This window comes from Sciurus vulgaris, assembly GCF_902686455.1.
Source record: "Sciurus vulgaris genome assembly, chromosome: 9".
In the NCBI taxonomy this organism is placed as follows: Eukaryota; Metazoa; Chordata; class Mammalia; order Rodentia; family Sciuridae; genus Sciurus; species Sciurus vulgaris.
In genome coordinates this window covers 1,603,726-1,631,123 of record NC_136469.1, presented here as the reverse complement: position 1 = coordinate 1,631,123, position 27,398 = coordinate 1,603,726, and the positions used below count along the sequence as shown (strand labels likewise).

The 27,398-nt window shown below is 49.7% G+C and overlaps 1 protein-coding gene across 3 annotated transcripts in view; it reads right to left on the bottom strand.

The window, feature by feature from the left end:
* SYNPO2 (synaptopodin 2) overlaps positions 1 to 27,381 on the bottom strand; it is a 158,121-nt gene extending 130,740 nt beyond the window's left edge. The window contains exon 1 of one of the 3 annotated variants that reach the window (XM_079152898.1): positions 27,015 to 27,381. In XM_079152898.1, the coding sequence (XP_079009024.1) occupies positions 27,015 to 27,119 (105 nt within the window). In that variant the 5' untranslated portion in view covers positions 27,120 to 27,381. The remainder of the gene's footprint in view (positions 1 to 27,014) is intronic. The other 2 variants (XM_079152896.1, XM_079152897.1) reach the window with 2 other exon arrangements.
* Between the last annotated feature and the right edge of the window lie 17 nt (positions 27,382 to 27,398).

The following is a 27,398-nucleotide window of genomic DNA, read 5'->3' as shown; positions in this document are numbered from 1 at the left end:
AATTCGGTATATGATTAATATGTATATGGCTAAACATCCTTGAAAAATATTTAAACGATCATTGAAAAACTCAAGATCTTATAGTAAATCTAGGCATATGTTTTTTGAACCCTGGTGTAGGTTGAATATTCACCTAATAGAACCCAAAACTCTATGAAAGAACTAGCAAATCTGGCAATATTAAATGCTGCTCGTGGCTGGCATTTCCTCTTCAACCTGAATCCTCAGAACCTGGGACTGCAATTCCACTCTGGGCGTGCCACTCAGGGGCCTGGCACCTTCTAGTCGTTCTGCTCCAGAACAAAGCCCTGCACAGGCCAGAAGCTGGCCACCTCCAGACCCGCCGGGCTCCCGCCAGGCGCACAGACCCCAGCAGGCCTGTCTGAGAAGCAACATCCCCAGCGACCCGGGGCCCTCTGAGCCGTGCGCAGATTCCAGGGGCCCCAAGCAGAAGAAGGGTAGTGACAGAGGGCAACTGGGTGGGCGCAGGGCAGTGGCACCGCGGCCCATGGGCTCCACCTGGGCCGGGCTTCCTGTCTGCAGAACTGGGTTCTGTGTGAAGATCCTCGAAGTCATTTAAAAATGTGCTGTGAGCAGAGACTCTCGGTCAGTGAGTCCTGTGCTCTTCTGTCCAACATAAACAATGACTCAAAACTTCAGGATCTGTTGCTCAAGTGCCAGAAGGCTTTCAGATAACAGAAATACGCACTCGTTTTTCTGTCCTTTGTAGGTTTTTTTTCTACATCTAATATTTTTTATTATATAAAGAATACTTCCAAATATCAACTGAAATCCATGAAGACTACATAAAACATAAACATCTGAGCTCCAGGCTCAGCAGACACCAACCCTGCCGCCTCCTCGGGAGCTGCACTCTGAGGGCCCACCTCCCGCACCTTTGCTGGGACAGCCCCACCTCGCGCTCCTGTTTCCCCTGGACCACCTCTGCCGGCTCCTGAAGGGCCAGGCCGCAAGCGCAACGCCCCAGACGCTGCCTTCACGTGCACCTTAATCCATCCTCTCTCAGACACGGCCACAGGGCTTCCGTTCCTGCCACTGTACTGAGAAAGGCCACCGAGACCCTGGTGTCCCCTCGTGGCCTCAGAGGGACGTCTCCCTGAGCCTGCAGAACCCTGGCTGTGGCCTGCGGCACATGCTCTGCTGTCCTAACCTGCACCTCCCTCTACAGTGACCTCTTCTGACGCCCGCTGCTCCCGTTCTCCAGCCTGAGTTTGAAAGGTCTCTTTTCCGCACTCTTCCCTTTGTTCCCTGCTGTTCGGCCCTTATCTGCACGTTGTCTCCATCGCTGGGCATTCTCTTGGGTACAGACGCTGCTCTTAACTCTCCACCAAATAGCTCCTTCCTGTGGCTCATCGATGACGCTTTTAAATTAAGTGGATTCCCCCTTGTGGCTGCTCCTCATCTCTGATGCCACCTTCCAGTAAGCACAAGGTCCATCCTGTCACCCAAGGTCAAACCCCAGCTCCCTGCCCCCTCCCTCCCAGAGCCTCTGCCGTCCCCGCGTCCCCTGTGCCCAGCACCCAGGAAGTGCCTTGAGGATGGCAGGTGCCTGGCCTCGGCCAGCCCAGCCCAGCCCCTCTGCACAGGCCGTCACCTTCCCAAGCACACTGCAGACCAGGCAGCTCGGCGTAGACTCCAGTGAGAACGTGGGGAAGGAGCTGTGGTGGTGAGACTGCACAGGCACCATGACGGAGAAGGCCACTTGGACCCTGGCTGCTGTCCGCCTCTGAGCTGGTCGTCCAAGGGGGTTCTAGAAGTGGGGTCTTTGAGCCTTTCCATGAGGAAGGCAGCAGGATCCTCATTCTCTGCCTCACAGACGGTCTCTGAATGATGGTCCACGATGGGGGTAGAAAACAAGGGTGGAGTCCCAGCCGCTGACCAGGCCCGTCAAGTAGCTTTCAGAAAGCACACCAGACACCGAGCGATGGAAGGCAGGCTCCAAGGAGGGCCGGTCAGTTCTGGCTGCTGGGTCCTGCCTTACACGGGTGCGCAGTGATTGTCACACTCTTTATAGAGGAAGTGGCCACAGCGCTAGCTGGAAACCCCAGAGACCCCAGGCTCCGCAGACCTCCCCGCGCACTGGCCGCAGCTCTGCAGGCCTCGCGTTCACACTCCCTGTCCTACTCAGGCCTCGGGTCAGGTTGTGCCGGCTTCTCCGCTGGTCCCTGGTGTGCTGTGCAGAATCGATCTCATGGTTTGTATTTGGTGATACGCTACATGTTCCTTCCTTTAAAGATCCGTCGCCTGTATAGAAGCTATGGCTCGTCCTCTTCTGGGGAGGTTGGCTCCTTAAGGTGACACTGTCTGATCAGCCAAGTGGCCAGCATTGCACTCTTCACAAAGCTAGTGGTGTACATTTGTTTGCAGAGTTAGAAGCAGAAGCTGATGTTAAACACTGGTTAGAATCCATGAATCCAGAACTGTGGTTGGCTTTACTCTGAAACAGCCATTCTGGTGGTTAGGGACTCGGTCTGGGAAATGACATTTTAAAAATTTACACAGAAGTCAGAGCCACAAACAGAAACAACACTCGGGCGTTCAGGAGACACTTCCCTATTAAAGGTGCTGAGACTGCCTTAGGCTGCTGTGCTCCACTGGGGGACCGGGAGCCAGCCTGGCCAGCTGAGACCCTGGAGTCTTATTCTCGGCGCACCTCATGAAGTGGATGTCTTCTATCGCATGCGGCACTGAGCATGCCCACTGAAGGGCCAATCAGCAGACAAGGGTGAGGGGCTTTCTAGAACGCTCTTCATCTGAACATCAGTCATAGATGAAGACTAGCTCCACAGCTCCCAGGCAGGGCTGTGACTCAGGAGGTGGTGACCAGGGACTTCGCCTGGACACAAGGCATGCCTCTCTGTGCAAGGTGACCAGCTGTGGTCTGCTACCTGCATTCCAACAGGCTGAGGCTGAGTCGTGAATGATGTGACGGAAACTGCGTCTCTAGCTCTCGTGACGTGACTCACTGGTGCCTCAGGTCTTCAGGGCCACTCCACAGCCAAGCCTGCTCTGCATGTACCCTCCCTGTCCGTGGGCTCAGCCTGGGACTCCTGCCTGCACCTTGGGGCGATTTTTCTTTATTAAGTCTGTGTGCTCCTTGTACTTGTGTGTGTTATAGTGGGCAAACAGGGTTCCTGATGAAACGGGAGGTGTGAGCAACTCCTCATTCAGCTTCTGGGACAGAGATGGATAGGGAATGCTGGCGTCTCAGCTCCTCCGGTGGCAAGATCCTCACGCACACCTCTCCTGTGGCAGAGATCTGGTGCGTATTATAGAGTGCAGAGTTTTAAAGCCATCACAGGAAAATAGACTTTCATGAACCAAGGATATAAAACAATAAAAGAAAAAACGGAGGTATCAGAGAACACTGCTACTCTGCTGCAGCGGCTGGAAACACCACTAGACTCAGTGGAAAACACAGGGAAGAGGAACAAGCTTGAGCTTGTCTCAGTCGCGTCTGGGCTTGGAGAGGAGTGGAGAAGGGCCTCTGAGGGAGCCACGTGGCGGGAGGCAGGCCACTCCCCAGCAGCCACCACCATGGACAGAGCACGGCTCAGGACGGCATCTCGGACAGTGCAAAGCTGAGTTGGCTTCAAAATCTCAGTTTCCCACACTCAGACTTCCCCACATCTGCACACCTTCTTATCTTCCTTCATCCCTCTGGCAGGAAAGTCCCTGTTTGCTAGTGTGATGAGTGGCACATACACTATAAGGCCGTTTCTTCTGTGCATGACCCCAAATTCATTCACACATTCTTCATTTTCACAAAAGAAAATAAAGCAAATAGAGGAATGGAGAGTCAGAAAGCCTCAGGTAATGCCATGCAGCAACTGGCCTCAGGACATGCCTGAGGGATGGCCAGCGGGGCACCAGCAGGTTCTGGGACCTTCAGCCACCTGAGATGGTGAGGCAGAGAGCAGGTGAGGTGCTGCTCCTGGAGAACCACGGGCGGCGCTCTTCCACCTGGATCTACGTGAGCAGGCTGAGTGCATGCACAGACAGGGTCTGCAAGGTCGCTGCTCCCCTCTGGATGTGAGGCCTCCTCAGCTCACGTGGGAGACAGTGCAGGGAGGCTCAGAGGAGAGGAGAGCAGGGAGGCTCCGAGGAGGGATGACTGGGTGGTGGTAAGAGTCTTCACCAATCATGAACAATCCCTCATGGGATTAACTGAAGTGTAGGTGTGGCTGGATTAGCTGAAGTGTAGGTGTGGCTGGATTAACTGAAGTGTAGGTGTGGCTGGATTAGCTGAAGTGTAGGTGAGGCTGGATTAGCTGAAGTGTAGATGTGGCTGGATTAACTGAAGGGTAGGTGTGGCTGGATTAGCTGAAGTGTAGGTGAGGCTGGATTAGCTGAAGTGTAGGTGTGGCTGGATTAACTGAAGTGTAGGTGTGGCTGGATTAACTGAAGTGTAGGTGTGGCTGGATTAACTGAAGTGTAGGTGAGGCTGGATTAGCTGAAGTGTAGGTGTGGCTGGATTAACTGAAGTGTAGGTGAGGCTGGATTAACTGAAGTGTTTGTGTGGCTGGATTAACTGAAGTGTAGGTGTGGCTGGATTAACTGAAGTGTAGGTGTGGCTGCATCAGTTGAAGTGTAATTGAGGCTGGATTAGCTAAAGTGTAGGTGAGGCTGGATTACCTGAAGTGTAGTTGTGGCTGGAATCTCTGAAGTGTAGGTGTGTCTGGATCAGCTGAAGTGTAGGTGTGGCTGCATCAGCTGAAGTGTAGGTGATGCTGGATTAGCTGAAGTGTAGGTGTTGCTGGAGTAACTGAAGTGCAGGGTGTGTCTCGATTAACTGTAGTGTAGGTGAGTCTGTCTGGAAGGGAACCCTGGTCAGTTGTCTGTCTGCAAGGGAACCCTGGTCAGGAGCCTTCATGGAGGGGAGCCCTGGTCCGGACGCCCTCCTGGAAGGGAGCCTGCTCAGGCACCTCAGCGCCCAGTGGAGGACGTGAAGGCTGCATGCCCTGAGATGTCTGAGCCACGCACCCTGGGACTTCCAGTAAGAGGGAAGCAACAGGCTGTCACGTTCCATTCAGAGTTTGAGTAACAAAGTTAGATTTATAAAATACCAGCTACATCTGAATCTATGAATTATACATGATGTTTGTAAAAACTAGGCTACGTTAGTGTACACCAGGCAACCACCTCATGAACCAGGGAATTGATAAGGGGTAGAAAAGAATCCAGCATTTATTTTAAAATAGGAAGCAGTAGAAATGCTGAATTCAATACTCATTTACTGCAATACCATTGTGGGCATTGATACGGAAAATCTAGTGAAAATACACTTCAAACTGGTAGCATTTGGGAGTTTATGTTTTATTTTCTTAAATTAAACGGGCTGGCCATTTGCCTACCTCTCGCCTGTCCATCGCCTGCCTTACACCTATCCATCACCCAACGCACCTCCTGATCGGCCAACAAGTCAGCACACTGATCACCGACCGCCAGTGGAGCGCCAGCTGCCTGCTGTTGCCTGGAAGTTCACTGTTACAGTACCTGCAGGTTTGATTACATGTGGCTGCCTCCAGTTTGAGACAACACCCAGGCCCTATAGAACCCCTGGCCGGACTGACTGAGCCCCGTCTCCAGGATCCCTCAGCCCGACCAATCACTCCCTGCCTCTGGGGCCCTCACATCGACTGACTGCTCCTGGCGCCAGTACCCCCAGACCAACTGACTACACCCATCACTGGGACCCCAGACGGACTGATTGCACCCGGCCTCCAGGATCCCGCAACCACACCAAACACACCCGACCTCCAGGACCCCTGCCTGACCAAACACATCCCACCTCCAGGACCTCCAGCTGACCACGTCCACCCCTGAGCTGCAGCTTCCCATTTGCCAACACATTTAGAAGCCAGAGCAACCATCTTGGATAATCCTGGAAGCCATAGCTCCGATCTTCAGGTGGGGCAAATCCCATCCTGAGAGGCCTGCTGGAGGCTTGAAGCTCATTGTCAGGTACCTCTCATGAATCAGGCTACTGAACACTGGGAGGTTTCATTACTATATGACTGTTATACTGTAGGGTTTTTTTTTCTCCTTATTGAACAATTTTAAGTTTTTATTTCTTTACTTTTCTTGCTCTCTTTTCCTTCTGTTTACCTGTTCCCTCAGAGTCTCCTTCTCCCTTTTTGCATGCTAACATCCAATTTCTTTTTATTACACTCTCACCCTTTCTGTTATCTAGAATTTCTATATATTCTTTTCTTATCCCATTAACAGCCACATTCTACATCCCTCTGCATCCTCTTCATTTTCCATTAGAAACTGCAGACCTTATTGCAAACCTGTTTGTTTTATCGAAGATAATATTTGAACTCATTCTGTTTACTATGAAAATTTTGTTATTGTCTTCATAGGGGCTATTTGGTCTAGGATTGCATAGTGTCTGAATTGGGCACAGCTAATATTGATCTTCCCTTAAAGAAAGGGTTTTGGAAACCTATAGGGCCACTATAAGCCTATAGGGGGAAATCTGCAATACCCCAGATCTGCAGCGCTAGAGGGGAAGATACATGAACAACATGAAAAAACAAGGGAAGAAAATGATCCAAACAAATCTAGATTCTATATTAATAGAATCAAATGACAGTATGTTAGAAGAAATGTCAGAAAAGGATCAGATTATACATGATTAAGATGATTGATGAAGCAAAGGATGAGATAAGAGAGCAAATGCAGGCAATGAATGATAATACCAATAAGCTGAAAGAGTACCTGCAGGAAGCAAAAGATCATTTCAACAAAGAGATAGAGATTCTCAAAAAACAAAACAAAACAAAAAAAAAAAAAAACAAATGGAAATCCTTGAAATGAAGGAAACAATAAACCAAATAAAAAACTCAATGGAAAGCATCAACAAAAGACTAGACCACTTGGAAGACAGAACCTCAGACAATGAAGACAAAATATTTAATCTTGAAAATAAAGTTGCCCAAACAGAGAAGATGGTAAGAAATCATGAACAGAATCTCCAAGAACTATGGAACATCATGAAAAGACCAAATTTAAGAATTATCAGGATCGAGGAAGGCAGAGATATAAACCAAAGGAACGAACAACCTATTCAATGAAATAATATCAGAAAATTTCCCAAACCTGAAGAATGAAATGGAAAATCAAATACAAGAGGCTTACAGAACACCAAATGCACAGAATCACAACAGATCCACACCAAGACACATTATAATGAAAATGCCTAACATTCAAAATAAAGATAGGAGTTTGAAGGCCGCGAGAGAAAAGCATCAGATTACATATAGGGGGAGACCAATACGGATAGCAGCCAACTTCTCAACCCAGACTCTAAAAGCTAGAAGGGCCTGGAACAACATGTTTCAAGCTCTGAAAGAACATGGTTGCCAACCAAGAATCCTATACCCAGCAAAAGTAACCTTCAGATTTGAAGATGAAATAAAATCCTTCCATGATAAACAAAAGTTAAAAGAATTTACAAATAGAAAGCCTGCACTACAGAATGTTCTCAACAAAATATTCCATGAGGAGGAAATGAAAAACAACAATGGAGGTCAGCAAAGGGAGGAACTACCTTAGAGAAAAACCACTCAAAGGAGAAACCAAGCCAACTTAAAAACCAAAAATAAGCCCAAATGACTGGGAATATGAATCATATTTCAATAATAACCCTGAATGTTAATGGCCTAAATTAATCAATCAAAAGACATAGACTGGCAGATTGGATTAAAAAGAAAGACCCAACAATATGCTGCCTGCAAGAGACTCATCTCATAGAAAAAGACATCCACAGACTAAAGGTGAAAGGATGGGAAAAAACCTACCACGCACATGGACTCAGTAAGAAAGCGGGGGTTTCCATCCTTATATCAGATGAAGTGGACTTCAAGCTAAAGTTAGTCAGAAGGGATAAAGAAGGACATTTCATACTGCTTAAGGGAACCATAAATCAGGAAGAAATAACGATAGTAAATATTTATGCCCCAAACAATGGTGCATCCCTGTACGTCAAACAAATCCTTCTCAATTTCAAGAATCACATAGACCACAACACAATAATTCTGGGCGACTTTAACGCACCGCTGTCACCACTAGATAGATCTTCTAAACAAAAACCAACCAAAGAAACCATAGAACTCAATAACACAATCAATAACCTAGACTTAATAGACATATGTAGAATATTCCATCCATCAACGAGCGGATACACTTTCTTCTCAGCAGCACATGGAACGTTCTTGAAAATAGACCATATGTTATGCCACAAAGCAGCCCTTAGGAAATGCAAAAAAATAGAGATACTGCCTTGTGTTCTCTCAGATCATAATGGACTGAGAGTAGGAATCAATGACAAAACAAAAAACAGAAATTACTCCAACACCTGGAGTGTAAATAATATGCTATTGAATGAAACATGGATAACAGAAAACATCAGGGAGGAGATAAAAAAATTCTTAGAGGTCAATGAGGATGACGATACAACATATCAAAATCTCTGGGACACTATGAAAGCGGTACTAAGAGGAAAATTCATTGCATAGAGCGCATTCCAGAAAAGAATGAAAAGTCAACAACTAAATGACCTAACGTTACAGCTCAAAGCCCTAGAAAAAGAAGAACAGAATAACAGCAAAAGTAGTAGAAGACAGGAAATAATTAAAATCAGAGCTGAAATCAATGAAATTGAAACAAACTATTCAAAAAATTGACAAAACAAAAAGTTGGTTCTTTGAAAGAGTAAACAAAATAGACAAACCCTTACCCACACTAACAAAGAGAAGAAGAGAGAAAACTCAAATTACTAAAATTCATGATGAAAAAGGAAATATCACGACAGACACCACTGAGATACAGAACATAATGAGAAACTACTTTGAAAATCTGTATTCCAACAAAATAGAAAGTATCGAAGACATTGACAAATTTCTAGAGACATATGCTCCTCCCAAACTGAACCAGGAGGACATACACGATTTAAACAGATCAATATCAAGCAATGAAACAGAAGAAGCCATTAAAAATCTACCATCCAAGAAAAGCCCAGGACCAGACAGATTCTCAGCCGAGTTCTACAAGACCTTCAAAGAAGAATTCATTCCAATACTTCTCAAAGTATTCCAGGAAATAGAAAAGGAGAGTACCCTACCGAACTCATTCTATGAAGCTAATATCACCCTCATACCCAAACCAGGAAAAGACGTATCAAGGAAAGAAAATTTTAGACCAATATCCTTGATGAATATAGATGCAAAGATCCTTAACAAAAATATTGGCAAACCGTATCCAAAAACATATTAAGAAAATCGTGCACCACAATCAAGTGGGGTTCATCCGTGGAATGCAAGGATGGTTTAACATCCGTAAATCAATAAACATAATCCATTATGTCAATAGACTTAAGGATAAGAATCATATGGTTATATCAATTGATGCAGAAAAAGCGTTCGACAAAATACAACACCCCTTCATGCTGAAAACACTAGAAAAAATAGGGATAGTAGGAACATACCTGAACATTGTAAAGGCTATTAATGCTAAGCCCATGGCCAACATCATTCTTAATGGAGAAAAACTGAAACCATTCCCTTTAGAAATGGGAACAAGACAGGGATGTCCTCTTTCACCACTTCTATTCAACATTGTCCTCGAAACTCTAGCCAGAGCAATTAGGCAGAATAAAGAAATTAAAGGGATACGAATAGGAAAAGAGGAACTTAAGCTGTCACTATTGGCTGATGACATGATTCTATATTTAGAGGATCCAAAAATCTCCTCCAGAAAACTTCTAGACCTCATCAATGAATTCAGCAAAATAGCAGGCTATAAAATCAACACGCATAAATCTACAGGATTTATATACACAAGCGATGAAACAGCTGAAAGGGAAATGAGGAAAACAACTCCATTTGCAATACCCTCAAAAAAAAAAAAACTTGGGAATCAATCTAACCAAAGAGGTAAAAGATCTCTACAATGAAAACTACAAAACACTGAAGAAAGAAATTGAGGAAGACTTTAGAAGATGGAAAGATCTCCCATGTTCTTGGATAGGCAGAATTAACATTGTCAAAATGGCCATACTACCAAAAGTGCTACACAGATTCAATGCAATTACAATTAAAATCCCAATGACGTACCACACAGAAATAGAGCAAGCAATCATGAAATTCATGTGGAAGAATAAGAAACCCAGAATAGTCAAAGCAATCCTTAGCAGGATGAATGAAACAGAGGGTATCACAATACCAGAACTTCAACTCTACTACAAAGCAATAGTAACAAAAACAGCATGGTATTGGCACCAAAATAGACAGGTAGATCAATGGTACAGAATAGAGGACATGGACACAAACCCAAATAAATACAATTTTCTAATACTAGACAAAGAGGCCAAAAATATGCAATGGAGAAAAGATAGCCTTTTCATCAAATGGTGCTGGGAAAACTGGAAATCCATATGCAACAGAATGAAACTAAACCCCTATCTCTCACCCTACACAAAACTCAACTCACAATGGATCAAGGACCTCGGAATCAGACCAGAGACCCTTCATCTTATAGAAGAAAAAGTAGGTCCCAATCTTCAACATGTCAGCTTAGGACCAGACTTCTTAACAGGACTCCCATAGCGCAAGAAATAAAAGCAAGAATCAATAACTGGGATAGATTCAAACTAAATAGCTTTCTCTCAGCAAAGGAAACTATCAGCAATGCGAAGAGAGAGCCTACAGTGGGAGAGAAAATCTTTGCCACTCATACTTCAGATAGAGCGCTAATCTCCAGAATATACAAAGAACTCAAAAATCTCTACACCAAGAATACAAATAACCCAATCAACAAATGGGCTAAGGATATACTGGTGAGACTGCAAATTTGGTGCAAACATTATGGAAAGTGGTATGGAGATTCCTCAGATAACTTGGAATGGAACCACCATTTGACCCAGCTATCCCACTCCTCAGTTTATACTCAAAGGACTTAAAATCAGCACACTACAGAGATATAGCCACACCAATGTTTTTAGCAGCTCAATTCACAATAGCTAAACTAGGTGCCCTTCAACAGATGAATGGGTAAAGAAAATGTGAGATATATATATATATATAAAATTGAATATTACTCATATATAATGAAAAATATATAATGGAATAATATATATGTGTATATATAATGGAATATTATTCAGCTTTCAAGAAGAATGAAATTATGACATTTGTAGGTAAATGGATGGAGTTGGAGAATGTCATGCTAAGTGAAATAAGCCAATCCCAAAAAACCAAAGGCTGAATATTTTCTCTGATATGCAGATGCTAATTCACAATAAGGGAGTGCAGCTAGGGAAGAATAGATTCACTTTGGATTAGAGGGGAGTGAAGGGAGGGGAGGAGTCTGGGAGTAGGAAGGATAGCAGAATGAACTGGACATTACGACCCTATGTGCATATATGTCTACATGACCAGTGTGATTCTGCACCATGTACAACCAGAAGAATGAGAAGTTATACTCCATCCATGTATGATGTGCCAAAATGCATCCTACGGTCATGTATAAATAATCTGAACGAATTAAAAAGTGAAAAAAAAATACTGTATCTGTTAGCAGCTACTCCCCATTTTCTCTCCAGTTATCTTCTAGATCTGTTTATTCTGGATACCTCTTATAAACAGAATCATATCATTAAAATAAACAAATAAATAAATAGGTCCTGGAAATTTCGACTTGGAGAAATGCAAATGCGACTTCCCTACAATGCCATATAAAGAATCCAACTTGCCAGAAACTCTTTCTCTGTTTTTCAAATCAACAGAGACTATATGACTATTCATGGGAATTTTCTTCCACCTATTATCTTCCTGACTTAAAATAGACTGTAGCCAAAATGAACGTCGACATTATCTATTCTAAGTCCTTTGTTTTGTAAGCAGGGCCCTTGGTTAGCGAGGTAGTTAAGGTAAGGGAGCCAGCTGGAGCCATGCCTGGGACTCAGCTCTGCGATTCCCAGCGTCCTTGGTGGCTCTCGCTGAACCTCTGGGATCCACATCACAGCACCACATGACAGCAAGTAAAGGCATGGACACGCACCAGTGGAACACGGCACTCTTCTAACCACACTTTAACAAGCTTCTCGTTTAGAAGAGCAAAATGACACCTCAGCACAATCATGCTTCAGTAGCTGCCACGCTTACACTAAGATCCAAAGACGCTGTTCATTCAGTTACGTGTTCACCAGCCTTCCCGTAAGTAGGTCTAGCTGCCTACCTATTTAGTTATCCAGGGATGGCATGTCGATCACCCACACCAAGAGCAGGGGTAGGAACGCCAACGTCAATCACCAGCCCCAGAGCAGGGGTAGAAGGACCAAGGGCTATGGCTTCTGCTTTCACAGAGCAGGGTGACGAGGCTTCGAACCTGCTCCAGGCTGTTCTCCCGCCCCATCCAGCCCTCCCTGCTGTAGCAGGCAGCCCTCAGCTCCCACCTGCCTTTAATGCAAACATGCACTTCAAGTGTTTTCACCTCCAAGGCTGAAACACGCCTGCGGACTTCGCCCCAGACATGTGCTTGCTTTTGCAACTTTATCACTCATTAAGTTAAAACAGGAATTGTTGCTAATCAACAAGATAAAATGTGATAGTCTTTACTGCACACCTACTGTGTGCCTAGGAGAAATAGACAGAGGAGTGTTCCACTTTGGAAAAGAGCCAAGTCACAGACCTGGGGAAGAGCGAGTGTGAGCATTCAGGGAAGCCAGGGGGCCAGTGCAGGAGGCAGCCATGCAGAGGGGAGGCCAGGGTCCTCAGGCCTCAGAGGGAGCTTCTGCACTTAAGCTGCCCCAGGAGGCAACCCTGGGAAATCCTGCCCTGCTGCGAGGACAGATGAGGGTCCCTACAGTTCACCTCGTCCCTGGATGGGGTGTTGCTCCCTCCCGGGAGTCAGCTGGGGCTTGTGCAGCACCACCACACCCCCTCACGCCCCCGCGGCCTCTCTTTCTTCTGGATACCTGATGATGCGACCTGGGATCTTCTGTCCTGCTCAGCTTAGCAAGTGGCGGGGAGAGAGGTGGGCAAGAAGTGGACCAGGACTGCAGGGGAGTGGGCAGTGGAGAGAGGAGAGGAGAGAAGAGAGGAGAGGAGAGGAGAGAGGAGAGGAGCTGGAGGCCTGGAGGGCACAGGGGATGAGGGCACTGCTGCCCTGCATGAGGGACCTCTGCACTGTGCCAGCCACAGGGAGCCCGGGGCTCAGTGCAGGGCAGCGCGGAGCCACAGGGAGGGCTGAGCCCCCTCCTGGTCTGGAGGCCCAGGAAGAAGCTGTGTGGACCATGCTTCCCCACGGGGCGGTAGGTGGGCAGCCACCAGAGCCCTTCCAGGGGACACACATCTGACGTCCTGCAGCCGCAGTGACTGTCAAGGAATAGTCACACAAGCTGGTCTGCTGGGAGCCACACTGGCACCAACCAGGGGAAATGCTAGGCTTTTCACCAAGAGACCACGGAGACTTGTGTGGTGGTGTCCTGAGGTGGCGTCCTGAGGTGGTATCCTGAAGTGGTATCCTGAGGTGGCGTCCTGAGGTGGCATCCTGAGGTAGCGCCCTGAAGTGGTATCCTGAGGTGGCATCCTGAGGTGGCATCCTGAGGTAGCGCCCTGAGGTGGCATCCTGAGGTGGAGTCCTGAGGTGGCATCCTGAGGTGGTGTCCTCTGGTGGTGTCCTGAGGTGGTATCCTGAAGTGGTATCCTGAGGTGGCGTCCTCTGGTGGCGTCCTGAGGTGGCGTCCTGAGGTGGTGTCCTCTGGTGGTGTCCTGAGGTGGTATCCTGAAGTGGTATCCTGAGGTGGCGTCCTCTGGTGGTGTCCTGAGGTAGCACCCTGAGGTGGCGTCCTGAGGTGGAGTCCTGAGGTGGCATCCTGAGGTGGCGTCCTGAGGTAGCACCCTGAGGTGGCGCCCTGAGGTGGTGTCCTGAGGTGGTGTCCTGAGGTGGCATCCTGAGGTGGCGTCCTCTGGTGGTGTCCTGAGGTGGCGTCCTGAGGTGGCGTCCTGAGGTGGTGTCCTGAGGTGGCGTCCTGAGGTGGTGTCCTCTGGTGGTGTCCTGAGGTGGCGTCCTGAGGTGGTGTCCTCTGGTGGTGTCCTGAGGTGGCGTCCTGAGGTGGTGTCCTCTGGTGGTGTCCTGAGGTGGCGTCCTGAGGTGGTGTCCTCTGGTGGTGTCCTGAGGTGGCGTCCTGAGGTGGTGTCCTCTGGTGGTGTCCTGAGGTGGCGTCCTGAGGTGGTGTCCTCTGGTGGTGTCCTGGTGGCATCCTGAGGTGGAGTCCTGAGGTGGTGTCCTCTGGTGGTGTCCTGGTGGCATCCTGAGGTGGAGTCCTGAGGTGGTGTCCTCTGGTGGTGTCCTGAGGTGGTGTCCTCTGGTGGTGTCCTGAGGTGGTGTCCTGAGGTGGCATCCTGAGGTGGTGTCCTGAGGTGGTGTCCTCTGGTGGCATCCTCTGGTGGCGTCCTGAGGTGGCATCCTGAGGTGATGTCCTCTGGTGGTCCTCTGGTGGCATCCTCTGGTGGTGTCCTCTGGTGGCGTCCTGAGGTGGTGTCCTCTGGTGGTCTTCTGGTGGCGTCCTCTGGTGGCGTCCTGAGGTGGCGTCCTGAGGTGGTGTCCTGAGGTGGTGTCCTCTGGTGGCATCCTGTGGTGGCTTGCTGAGATGGTGTCCTTTGCTTGAGGTGTTTTCTTTAAAACCTGTGCTGTGTGTAGGTGGGACTGTCATTTCACTGGCCTTCCTTGAGTGGACTAGACTGCATGACAATGCGGCCCTGACTGTTGGATGCTGCGAAAGTTCTGTGGCCTGCCATGATCGTCCAAGGCGAGATCCCGCCTGGTGTGCACAGCCCCGCGACGCACTCTTACCTGGATCCTGTCTCAGTCCCTCACCTACCCCACTAGCAATCCCCCAACCCTGTTCACCTACAATCCAGCAAATTCATCACAGAGGACAAGACCAAGGCTCAGAGAAACGGTAAACGCTGCGCGTCAGGGAGGGGTGGCGGGCTCTGAAACGTGGGCCTCTCCACGGGTCTGTTTCCGAGCCTGTCCGTACGCCCGCCCCATTTTTGAAGGAGAACTGGAATTAAAACACACTCGCTCTAGGTCTGACGTTGAGGTCAAGATGACCAGGATCTATGCACCAACTTCTTCTCAGTGCTCTTAAATTCTGCCCTCAGCGGGGAAACCGCCTCAGGGGAAGAGGAAAGATTGCTTCAGCATTGGTTTAAACCAGACTTCCCAGGAGAGGCAGCAGCAGCACACGTTCCTTTAAACGAGTGTTCTAGACTGACTATTCCAGGGACAGGGTCTCATCTGCGTCCCTATAAGACTCCGGACTCACATCCTGGCTTCCCATGGAAGCTCATGCCAGCCGCCTCGCTGTTTCCAGCACACAACAGTCCCAGGTCCAGCACTGTGGCGCCTGTGCTGGAGACTCTTCCCAAGCCCACCAACCAGGGATGCCCGTGACCCTGTACTTTCATCTACAAAATGAGACCAAAATGAGACCAAATGAGCACAAACTGACGTTTAGTCTACTTTAACAGTGGGTCTGGCCGGGGCTCCTGGTCCTCCGGTCTGTGGGCCAGAGGCGGGCACTGCAGACAGCACTGGAGGGGACTCACCAAAGGGCTGCCAGCATGGCCGCAGGGAAGAGCTTCGCCTGGGTGCGCCTCTTCAGCACGTCGCAGTATGTCATGTCTCTGCCCAACTTTGCATGCGATCATCTCCTTTCAACCAAAACAACGCACACAAAAGGATTCAAGTCCTAGAACAGCTCTGAAAGGAAGCCAGCAGTTAAGGATGATCCACCATGGAGGAGGTGGGCGGGGCCGACCCTGCTGGGAGGGCTGGGAGGACGTGGAGAAGGAAGCTTCCAGCACAGGAACAGCTTCTGCCTTTGAGTTCTCAACAGCCCTGAAGTCAGCCAACACCCAGCTCCAAACCCCGCAGAATCTAAACCAAGTTGAGAAAGACCTGTGTGGACACGGTTAACCATGGCTAAAATACTACTACCATACGGCAACTGCAGATCTTCAGCAAATTCTCTCAAAGATGAAAAAAGCCGGTTCCAGCAGTAACAGAACTGCACAGGTGAGCAGCTTGCTGAATGCTTGGATGGAGGACAACATGCGCACGGTGTCTCTCAGTCGGAGATGCTGCAGATTCTATTTCAGTACCCAAAGAGACACGGAACTACATTTGGGGACCCTAAAAGGAGAGATACTGAAAGGACATTCTCAAAAGAAAAGGAGTTAAGAAAACCAACATTTTATAGAAAATCTGTGCACATAAAATCATTGAGGGAGTACCTGCTTCGACAGGCAATATCACACCACAAAGACTCAGGAAAGGCCTGAAGGGTCACACGCCAAATGCATCCAGGACATTACTGTAGCAAACTCACGCAGCGCAACGATTTGAAGACAGAAGTGCGACTGCGCAGGAGGCACTGACGTGGGCACTGTCAGAAGTCGCCTCTAAGCGGCCCTGAGCCTTTGAAGCATGGTGCAAGGGTGCAGGCCGTGCCAGGGAACGCCGACGGACCCACAGGAATCTGAACCACTGAGGGGCAACGCTGCCACGTGGAATCCTCCACGGAGCTGCCACGCGGAACCCTCCACGGAGCTGCCATGGAGCTCCATGGTACGCCACCGTTTTAACTGATGAATGGACATTTCAGATTCATTTTCCTTTTCCGAGATGACAAGTGGCTCTTACTCACTGGTGACCTGACATTTTCAGAATGATGAATGCAGCGTTCCCCTAGCAATGAGTTGTTTTGAAAGCAACTTTTAACGAGAAGTGGATGAAACAGAACCTTTTAATAAAGAGTTACTGAAAATGTTTCCATAATCAGGTGGGTTTTTTTTTTGCCTGAGAATTACACGTGTATTTTTAAATGCCCTCTCTTCACCCTTAAGTAGAGAAAAAATCCATTTTCAAAGTACAGTGAGACTTTAACACTGAAACATTCAAAGGTGGCCTGTTCTAACCACTAAGCAGAACAAAGGGGGACATCTGAGAAGAGAGAAACCTGCTGGTCGGTCTCAGCAAAGGCGTCCCCATTGCCCGCTGGCGAAACGGAAAGGGCTTGACCCGGCTCTGTCCCTCCGGAGCCTCTGCGTGTGCCTGCGTGCTCTCCAGTGGCTGTGGCAAATTGGAGGGATGGTGTGGCTTGGGAGGAGGGAGGGGAAATTGGTCAGACATTAAACCTCTCCCAGAGCGCTCTTTCCTGACAACAATGTGTCCTGGGGGAAAGGGGCAGATACTGAAGGCCAGTTCTAAGCCTTAACCTCCCCCATGGCAAACTAGTCCTAAAGGACAATGGGAGAGATCTGAGTACTCATTCCTCGGGATCTGGACTCTCATCTCCCCTAACAATGAGTTTCAGCCTCTTCAAAACCACCCTCCTAAATTAAAATCCCAACCTATACAACTAGCCCCGAGGATCAAAGCTGCACGTGAGGGTTTCCAATGGCCACATCACTGTACCCTACAAAAACCAAAATCCCTCTGTAACTGACAGCCATTTTCCCATCCGGAAAGTGGACCCCAATGGTGCTCAAGGCTGCGAGGGAATAAAGGCTTCTCCGAATCCATCGAGGTCTACCTCCCGTCCTTTTGCACTTGCACTAGGGACACTGTGAACACACAGTGATACAACAGGTGACAGCAAAACCCCTCTGGCGGCTCCGTAGCATGAACATAAGAAACGTGACACCAGACCACGGAGACTAGTGTGGCCCAGAGTTGCCAAAGAGTCCACAGTGGAGCCTGGGCCATGGGCTGTGCATCTTGGATGCACTCTAGCACCACAGTGGCTGACGCCTTGGCACAGGGACCACGACCTATGAACTGGACAAGCTCACTACTGAAGGATGTTCCCAGACAAAGCCAGACCATAAATCCTGGAGTAGGTACCTCCTTCTTCAATGCAGAGACATAAACACACAACCACAGAGATAAAAAATGACCAGGAAACATGGTGCCACCAAGCATACAGAACAAGGCACCAGTAAGTGACCTTAGGGAGATGAAGGTGTACGAACCACCTGACAAAGAACTCACATAACTGTTTGAAGGCAGGCCAAAGACTTCATGAAAATACAGAGAAATATTTCAATGAAAAAATAACCAGAACAAGAAATTCAAAAGAGAATAATAAAGATGATAAATCAAACAAATCCTGGAGCTGAAAAATACAATGAATGAAATGAAAAATATAAATAATATCACCAGCAGACTTTATCAAGCAGAAGACAGACTGGGAGCTCAAAGACAGATTCTTCAAAAATATACAGTCAGAAGACAAAAACACAACAGAGACTGAAAAGGAATAAAGAAAGTTTATGGGAAAGAAATAGTAGAAGGAAACTTTTCAAGTCTGGAGAAAGATATAAATATCCAGGGGGTAGAAAGGTCAAATGTCTCCAGGTTCTATCTGAATAAGGCTCCCTGAAGACATTGTAGTGAAGCTGTCAAAGCTCACAGAGAAAGAAACCAAAGAGAACAGGACAAATGTGGAAAGACATCCCGTATTCCTGCACCGGGAGAACCAATATTGTTAAAATGTCCATACGCGTGAGTGGCTTACAGAGTCAACATAATCCCTATCAGAATATCAATGGCATTCTTCACAGAACAAGAACTATCTATTGAAAACTTGTATGAAACCACAAAAAACCCAAATGACACCTTGAGCAAAAACAACAAAGGAAGAGGTGTCAGACTACCTGACCTCAAAACACAATTTGGGCTTAAAGCAGCATGGTACTGAGACAGACACACAGACCTGTAGAACAAGAGAGGCCTCGGAGTGACCCACACATCCACAGCCACTGCACCTCAGGAACGGAGCCCAAGGTCAGTACAGGGAGGAAACAGTAAATATCAGAGCAAAATAACGAAACAGAAACTAGAAAATGCAAAAGATCAACAAAACAAAGAGCCGTTTTTTATGAAAAGATAAACAAAATTGAGAATCTTTAGCTTAACGAAGATAACAAGAGAAAAGACTCAAAAATCAGAGATGAAAAATTAGACCTTCCAACCAATACCACAAAGGATCCCAAGAGACGGTTAGGAAGAAGTGTGTGCCAACAAATTGGACACCCTGGAAGTAATGGGTAGATTTCAGCTCAAGTGCTACAAACACACAGGGAGGACAGTTTGGTCAGTAAATGGAAGACTCAGACCCTGCCCCTCACTCGTTCAGATCAGCTCCAATGGGTTGAAGACTGAACCACGGGACCACCAGAGGAAACGGCTGGTCAGACAATGACCGCTTAGATACGACTACCCAGCAGCACAAGCAACAGAAAGGAAAATCCAGAGGGGCCACCTTGAACTAAACAGCTTTCCACAGCGATGGAAACCACCAGGAGAGTGAAGAGACAATCTGCAAATCGGGAGGACATTTTTGCAAACCACACATCTGAAAAGTTTCAAAATATGTGAGAAACTCAACTCAAAGTCAAGAAATAAATAACTCGGCTGAAATATGGACCAAAGACACAGATAGACATTTCCCCAGAAAAGACACGCAATGGCCATGGCAGGCGTCAGGGAGATGCAAGTCAAAGCCATGAGGTCCCTCTCTCCTGCTAGAAGGCTGTGTCCACAGGACATCGGGCTGGGGGCTGAGGAGAAGGGCACCCGGGCCCACTGTGTGCGGAGCACAGACCAGTACTCCTGGCACAGAAAGAAGCCTGCGGGCACCTGGGCGACTCAGGAATACAAGTCCTGGCTGGGAGTGAGCCCAGAGGAAGGGAGGCCCAGGCACCTGGCCGTGTTCACGCAGAGAGTCCTCACAGTGGGACACGGGGCCCAGCAGAGTACGGGGCCCAGCAGACCAAGGGGTGAACAGGAGGCCTGCATGCAGAGGGTGCAACCTTTAGCTGCTCAGAGCACAGGCCTTCCGGGGTGACAGGCACTAGCCTGGGAAGTGCAACGCCAGGTGAGATCAGGCAAGAGCACATGGTCTCACTCGTGCAACCCAAACACAGGGCAGCACCTGTGGCCCGGGGTCCACGGGCGTGAGGGCATGGACTGCAGTGGGGAGACGGGCTAGGGTCGCCAGGTGGCTGGGAGGGTTGTGAGCCCCGCGGCAGCTGGATGGAGTGGAAGGCAGGAGGTCCACTATTCAGCAGCTGACTGTGGACATGGTTATGGGTGGTAAGGGCACAAACCTCAAATAAGGACGGGGTGAAGCACGTGTGGACAGCTGTTCTAACCACCCCGTGACATGTTTCAAGACGCCACATTCTGAGTGATAAATACATACAATCTGACCTGTCAACTTAAAATAGATGAATAAACAGAACACTGACATAAGACTCTGGTAAGAGAAAAATCAAGGGGACACCACCCTTCCTAAGACAGAATCATGAAGGTTTCTAGTCTGTTTCTATTTTATTTCCTAAATTGTTTATTCTGAAAACAAAATTCCAAATAAAATTATTTGCATCCTGCGTCCCTGAGGTTACTCGGCGTCAGAACAGGTTGTTTACGAGATCAGTAGCACCACTCCGCCAGGTCCATGCAGGTGACGTTCTACCGGCTCCTCAAGTGCACGTCCTAAGGAGACGCCTATCAGTCGGAAGGCCCTGGGCTGCCCGAACCACCAGGGGCAGCAGAGGCCCCTACCCTCCGCGTGCTCCTGAAGGCAGGTGGTAGGTGGGGCAGGCCCCAGACCTCACCTGTGCTCCGAAGGTTAGTCCAGGTCTGGGTGTGGCAGGACGTTTCCAGCATGCAGGAAGCCCTGGGCCCATTTCCAGCACCAGAAAGGAAGTGTTGTAAATAAAACACCCAGAAGTAAACATCCCTTTCAAGTTCCGTCAGTGAAATTGTCTCCAGAAGGTTCTGTTAAGGGCCATCAGATGTTTGGGGAAATGATCCCGACCTCCCAGGGCAAAAGTAATCTGTGTCCCAAAAAGGTGGAATTCCAGCCAGGTGCGTTTTGATAAAGGGGATGAAGGGAGGGAGTTGCCTGGACAGTCAGATGGACTGACCACAGGTCTGACCCAGAGGTTCGTCTGCGGCTCCCCGTGGGGCATCCACACCTCTTCCAAATACAGCAGATAACTCTCGCCAGCAAGAGCACCAGGGAAAACCGAAGGCCAGTGGCAAGAAGTGGACACACGGTATCCGCTCACATGGAAAACCTCCACGTTCTTAAAGTGCCTCTACCTGAAAGACGCTGGACCTGCATGCCAGGTAGCACTGCACTGGCATTCTGCCCATCAGGGGTCCACAGGGACTTAGAGGCCTGCCTTTTAAAACTGGGGAGAAGGTGGTAGATGAGCAGAGGACACCCCTCACACGAGCTTTGAACTTCCACATCTGTCTCCCTTCAGGGCCGTTCCAGACCCGACTCAACTCTGCATCCCTACAAAGCCCGCTTGGGACTGGTTTCCTCGTGAATGTGTTAGAACAACACAACGAACGCCGTGGAGACGTGTATCTCCAGGTTTATTTAAACATGGGCAGCTCCCCCAGCTTTTTCCTGCTGCACATTAGCTTGGAGGCGCACCTCTAACCCCTTCTTTCAGCCATCAAGGAGGAGTGGCAGGTCGTCCATGTTCTGAAGGACACTCTTGGATTCCGCGAGTGTCTGTGCTGCTCAGACCCCACGTTGAAGCCCCGGCCCTTCTCAGCAGGACTGAGGGGCAGTCCAGGCTCCTTTTCCAGGATCACGGCAGGATGCCTTTTCCAGAAGGAATGTGTTCTATTGGACTTTGGACTAGTTTACATAATTTATTTGCAAATGATTTAATTTTTCAGGATCTTTTTTTTTTTCTATAACTCAACAGTAATAAAACCTGGTCAGTCCTGCGAGTATCAGAAGAGGTAACTCAAATAACACACTTGGAAAACTACAAGTCAGACACATGGAAGTACTTTTAGCCAAACACATGAACTGATGGGGAAGTTAAATTGTTTCACACATCATCTAGCTGAGTGTAAGGGCCTGTCACCAGGACCCCCGCCCACCCGCCTGGCACAGACAGGGGTCTCTGCACCTCCTCTGCATGAGCAACTGCTATGGCAGGTGGCTGGATGTGAGCCAGCTTCTGGCATCCTGCCCCAAAGGTCAGACCCCCAGCCAGGAGCTGCAGGAGCCTCCAGGGGCAGGACAGAGCAGGAGGTGAGCCTGCTGTGGGGCCTCTAGGGGTCCTAGCAGAAGCCACACCTGCCTGGCACTGGGACACCAGCCACAGCGAACTTTAAGGGCCACTTGGCCCTTAAACCAGAGAGGACACAGCAGCAGAGAGAGAACGGCACCTGTTCAGCCCTGGTGAACACTTGCACCTTCCTCTCCACTCTGCACCTCCTCGTCCGCCCTCTAGCCTGGGAGGAGCTGGAGGGAGGCGGGTCAAGAGCAGACAACACCCCTCTCCCCACGGTGAGCCCCAGAGCCACGCGCCTGGCCACAGCTTAGGGAGGGAACTCAGGGTCAGGTATTAGTTCCACCGGATGGTTCATGACTAAGAGCGTGAGCAGCGCATGGTCTGCCCAAAGCTCTGTCGAGGGAGGGCTGTCTCCATCAACGCCGGGAGCAGCAGGGAGGAGCCGACCCACCCACGCTTAGCGCTGAACCAGCTGGCACTCCGCCAGGTAGCCCGCATCTACCAGTACCAGTCACCGAGGAGCTTGGAAAACGCGTCCCGGCTCCTTCAAAGCTACTGTCTCCAGGTAGAAAGAGTGAGATTTTGCCTGTGGGTTTAACAAGGATGGTAAATTCCGGGTTGTCTGAACAGGAATGGGAGCTCTGGTAAGCTGAGGTGCTTCTGGGCACGTGAATGCTGGCTCCAGGTGGCCTGCCTGGGTCCTCCTCCACGCTGTCAGAATTCGGGTCCCGGGCACACTGGAGCCGGCCCTGGTGTGGACACGAGGCTCCACATTGTTTCTCAGACACAGGAGCAGGGGACCTCCCTTCCTACAGCCCAGCCACCAGGGCTCCTGCTGAAGCCCCCAGCACCTGCCCTCTTCCCCAGCTCACCTGTCTGGGCTCCAGAGGGGAGATCCTCCCCTCCCACGACCATGGGCTGCTCACAAGGCTGAAAACTCTGGCCTCTCTGGCCACCTCCTAACTTGGCTGGGAAAGGGCAGTAGGGCAGGACATGCCTGCCTCCCAGTGAGCGCTGAGTGGACCCAGCTGGCTCCCTCTCTGTAGCAGTGGTTGTGAATCTGGATCACAAATGGGAATTACCTCCGAGTGTTTACAAACTCTGAGGCCCAGGGCACGCCCCAGGCCAATTAATTAGCTCCCAAGTGTTTACCAATGCTGAGGCCACGGCATGTTCGTGTTTTATAAACCTTCCCTTGGGGACCACACTGGCCTACTCCGTCCTCATTCCTCTTGGGCACGTTTCCAACAACAGAGGGAGAAGAGGTGCATCCAGTCGTCTTTACGAGTCCCAGTAGCAAGCAGCCTGGCCTGTCTCGCTCACCTTCGCACCTCAGGGTGGAGGTAGCGGCTCACACACGCCGTGGGCTTTGAGGAACACTCCAGAGGCAACACTCGCAGGACACCTGAACCCTCCCAGGCACCCGGCGAGGGCTCGCTGGACGCAGCCGCCGCGCCAGGTCCCCACCGGGCAGAGAGCACGTGCAGGGGCCTCTGACTCTGTGTGCCCATGAGCGATGGTGGAGCACATGACACACGCTTAGGAAATGCACCGCGTGTGTTGGCTGTGTAAGCAAACCTGCCTTTAATTTCTAGAAAGGGCTCAAAAATCAACTAGGAATTAAGTGATCAGTTTATTTTCTATTAACGATACTACTAGCTTTCCGTGGGAAGTAAAGAGCAGATGTTCTCAATACATTCGCACACATTAACGTCCTTTCCCCAGGAGAGGTGGTTCTTCTGGAATTACTCCATGAAGCATCGCAGAAGCCTCACGGGTGGCACAAAGGGACGTGGCCGCAGAGCCTGAAATGCCTTAGCCCAAGTGATGTGCTCTGTTCAGAGCTTTGAAGAGAGTGTCTGCAGCAACAGATAAGAGTCGTTGAATCCATCGCTGCCTCATGAAATGAACGATTATAATTTGTAATCTCAGTTGTAATCGGTACTTGAAAATTTGAACTCAAATTCAATGGGAATCAGGACTACAGAGGTTTATAAGGTTTGAAGAAAAATTCTAACTATATCAACCATGAAAGGATAAATATTCTGAACAATTTTTTGTTGTTCTTAAAATGTGAGTCATTTTGAACTGTAAGATTTGTTTATACATTAGAAGCTGATCCCGACTGCTTCACATGAGGCTCTTCCAGAATGATCTGCAAGAGTGTCCAGAGGAGCCGTGGAGGAGTGTGTCCCAAGAAAGCTTTGCAAAGTGGAAGGGCTGACGTCCTCTAGTGCAGGCACCTAGCACCCACAGTGGGACCGTGGGCTCCCAAGCTGGCTTCTGGGTACACACCCGGCCAGCGGCTCCAGCCTACGAGGCGTACACTGTGTACGTGCAGAATGCAAATGTACAGACACACAAGCATTCAGACACCAGGCGCGTTACTGATTATTTGGGCCTTTTAAAAAAATGAGTTTACTTTTAAAACAAAACAGAAACTTAGAGCACTGAACTTCTTGTACTGACAAGTTTTATTAATATTCCTGTTAGTGATCTTTAAAGTGTGGGTTTGTGTGCAGTTTGGTCAGCCAGCCCAGCACTTAACACGGCTAAGCATCTCAGAAGTGTCCAGCCTGGTGCTGGGAGGGTGCTCAGGGAGCTCAGAAGGCCACTGCACTCCTGACCGTTGAACAACACTATCCCCATCTCTCCTGTGCTATTTCAGCCTGCTAACGTTTTGTTCTATACAGAATAATGAAAACCCTAAACACAAATGTTTCACAACAAGACAAACTTTGTTTTGTCTTTGAACAAAACATTTCATAGCATTCTCATTTTACAGTCATGGTTCAAGCACTGGCTGAAATTTTATCTTCTTGGGAAATATTTTTTTTTTTTCAATTCTCAAATTAATCTTTTTTCTCAAGACCGTGAGCATCTTGCTTGCCAGCAAGCGTCCTGCATCCAGCCCTGTGTGTCTCCTCTAGGTGGGAGCAGCTGGGCCCCAAGGAGCAGTCTCTGCCCCAGGACCCCGCCTGTGCTGGGCTCCTGGTCCACTCTGACCGACTTGCGCTGTAGAGAAGATGGTGGCCCTGGAGAGGCAGCAGTGAGCAGCCCTCTGCTCCAAGGCTTCCTAGAATACCGGGCTCACCTGAGCACTGGAGCACAGTCTAACCTGGAAACCAGCACGGAGAGAAGGGAGGCACCACCCCGGCCCTGCTGTTCAGAGCCACTGGAGGACGACAGCTTCCAGCCAGGCTGTCCTCACCAGCAGACCAGGAGTACTGTGCCCTCAGGCGTAGGGCAGGGGGAGAGGCGGCCCTCAGACACTGCAGTGCAGTTTCTTCCTTCACTCTCTCCTTCCCACCCACTCAAAAGCTGTCTCTCTGCTTAGTTGCACATGCACACACGCGCAGCACCCCGGGGGGCTGGCCACTGCCCAGGGCCAGGCTGCCCTGGAGCTCAGATCTGGAAGGAACTCCAAGTCTCCCCATGGGAGGCAGCCAACCAAGGGCAGTTCTAAACTGGGCAAAGCCACATCAGCCTCCAGGTCTCAGCCTGGATTAGACATTCACATTTATCTCACATCGCCTGATATCTTTAAATGTTGTCACAAACTTTGGTGCTTTTACTACCAGTAACTGATGCTCTGTGGTTCCCAGCATTTCAGGACCCTGTTGCCACCACCCTCCCTCTGTTCTGGCAGGTTCCTTTCCCCTGCCCCAGTGCCCCACCCTCTTCCACTGCTCTCCTTCCACGCCTTCCCTTCTCTCTGAGTGGGCTCCACGGGGCGCAGATGAGGGGTCCCCCCACGTTCCCGGGTCTGAGGCGGCTCCACGGGGAGCACAGGAGTCCCCAGTTCACTCTTGCCTACAGCCACCTGCCTGCCCGGCTCCCGCAGGCGCCCAGGGAGCCGCCTGAGGCTCGGATCACTGGGAGGTTCAACGAGGCACTCCAGGAGGATTACTTAACCCCCCGGGGCTCTTTCCTCTACCGAAAATACTTGACCTGGAAATCCGAGGGACTTTCCAGTAATTAAAAAAAAAGTGCGTTTCAGGTCCTGCTCAGGGTCCTCGCTGAGGTCTGAACCTCCACTAGGGGGCAGGATTCTACCATCGCGTTAGGAAAGGACTGAACGGGGAAACTTCAAAGAAACTCCTTTCCTCACTCCCACCGCTTTCAAAAGTAAAAGTTAGGGTGAAGGCACGCCCACAAGGCAGCCACTCACGTTCCAGAGCCAGCCGGACCGTAAGCGTGGGACAAAACCCGACTCCTCTCCACATCCTTTGATACGATGCTATGATTTGGTATTAAAGTCAGGTGAAACTGCTCACTCCATACATTTTAGAGTTCTTTCGACTGCCAGTTGGAGGCAGCGGCCGGCCGGGCGGGGCACCCCTGCGGACCAGCTCCGAAGCCTGCAGTCGCCCCAGGCCCTGGCCACTCCAGGATCCCTGCGTCTCACTGCCGCCCGAACCGGCTGAGCACACTTGAGGGAATACAGTTCTTGGATTTGTGCATTTACTTGTCAAACCCGTAAAAGGATATTCTTTAAATAGATTTTATGACATTTCATCATACTTTAAAAATTATTGCCAAAATTGGCTTTTCTGTGCACGCTGCCACCAGTACTAGATCCCCTGGCGCATCGCCGACAAGCGGCTGTGCCCCGCGGAGCTCTCTGCTGTCCTCGGAAGCGGGCGTTACCGGCCTTTTCTCCTACATGTGACCCTTCTCTCCCCCGTTGATTGCCAGTTAATTACATGATATACGGTAGTTACAACTTCGCAGTTTCTTAAATCCAAGCCGGGTCCTCCATCAATTCAGCGGCAGCTAACCCAGGGGCCTGCCGCCCAACTCAGCAGGTTGCCATCACCCTCCGGGCAGACGAGGCGCACAACCCTGACCCTGCTCCCTGCTTACCTTTGCCACTTGGAGAGGCTGCTTCTGCTCCTTGCCGCCCTGCAGCCGGAACCCCCAGGGCGCCCCTCCAGTCATGGAGATGCAAATGAAATCCCCGGTGCCCATTTTCCTTCCCGCTGGGCAGCGTGGTGAGCTGGAAGGCCGTTGGCTGGGATGCGCGCAGCGGGTGCCACGGGGACCGACTGGGCGCGCAGCCGAGCGGAGCACTGCGCCGCTAGTGGGTCCTGCGCCCCGAGGCTGGGCGTCCAGGACGGGCCCACTCCTGCGTCACGCTCCTGACTCGGCCCCTCGGAGGGAGGGCGCGCTGCAGTGGCAGGGTCGGGAGGTGGGGAGGGAGAGCAGCATTCCTCCGCCGGAAAGGCTGGAGTCCCGGTGCTTAAGAAG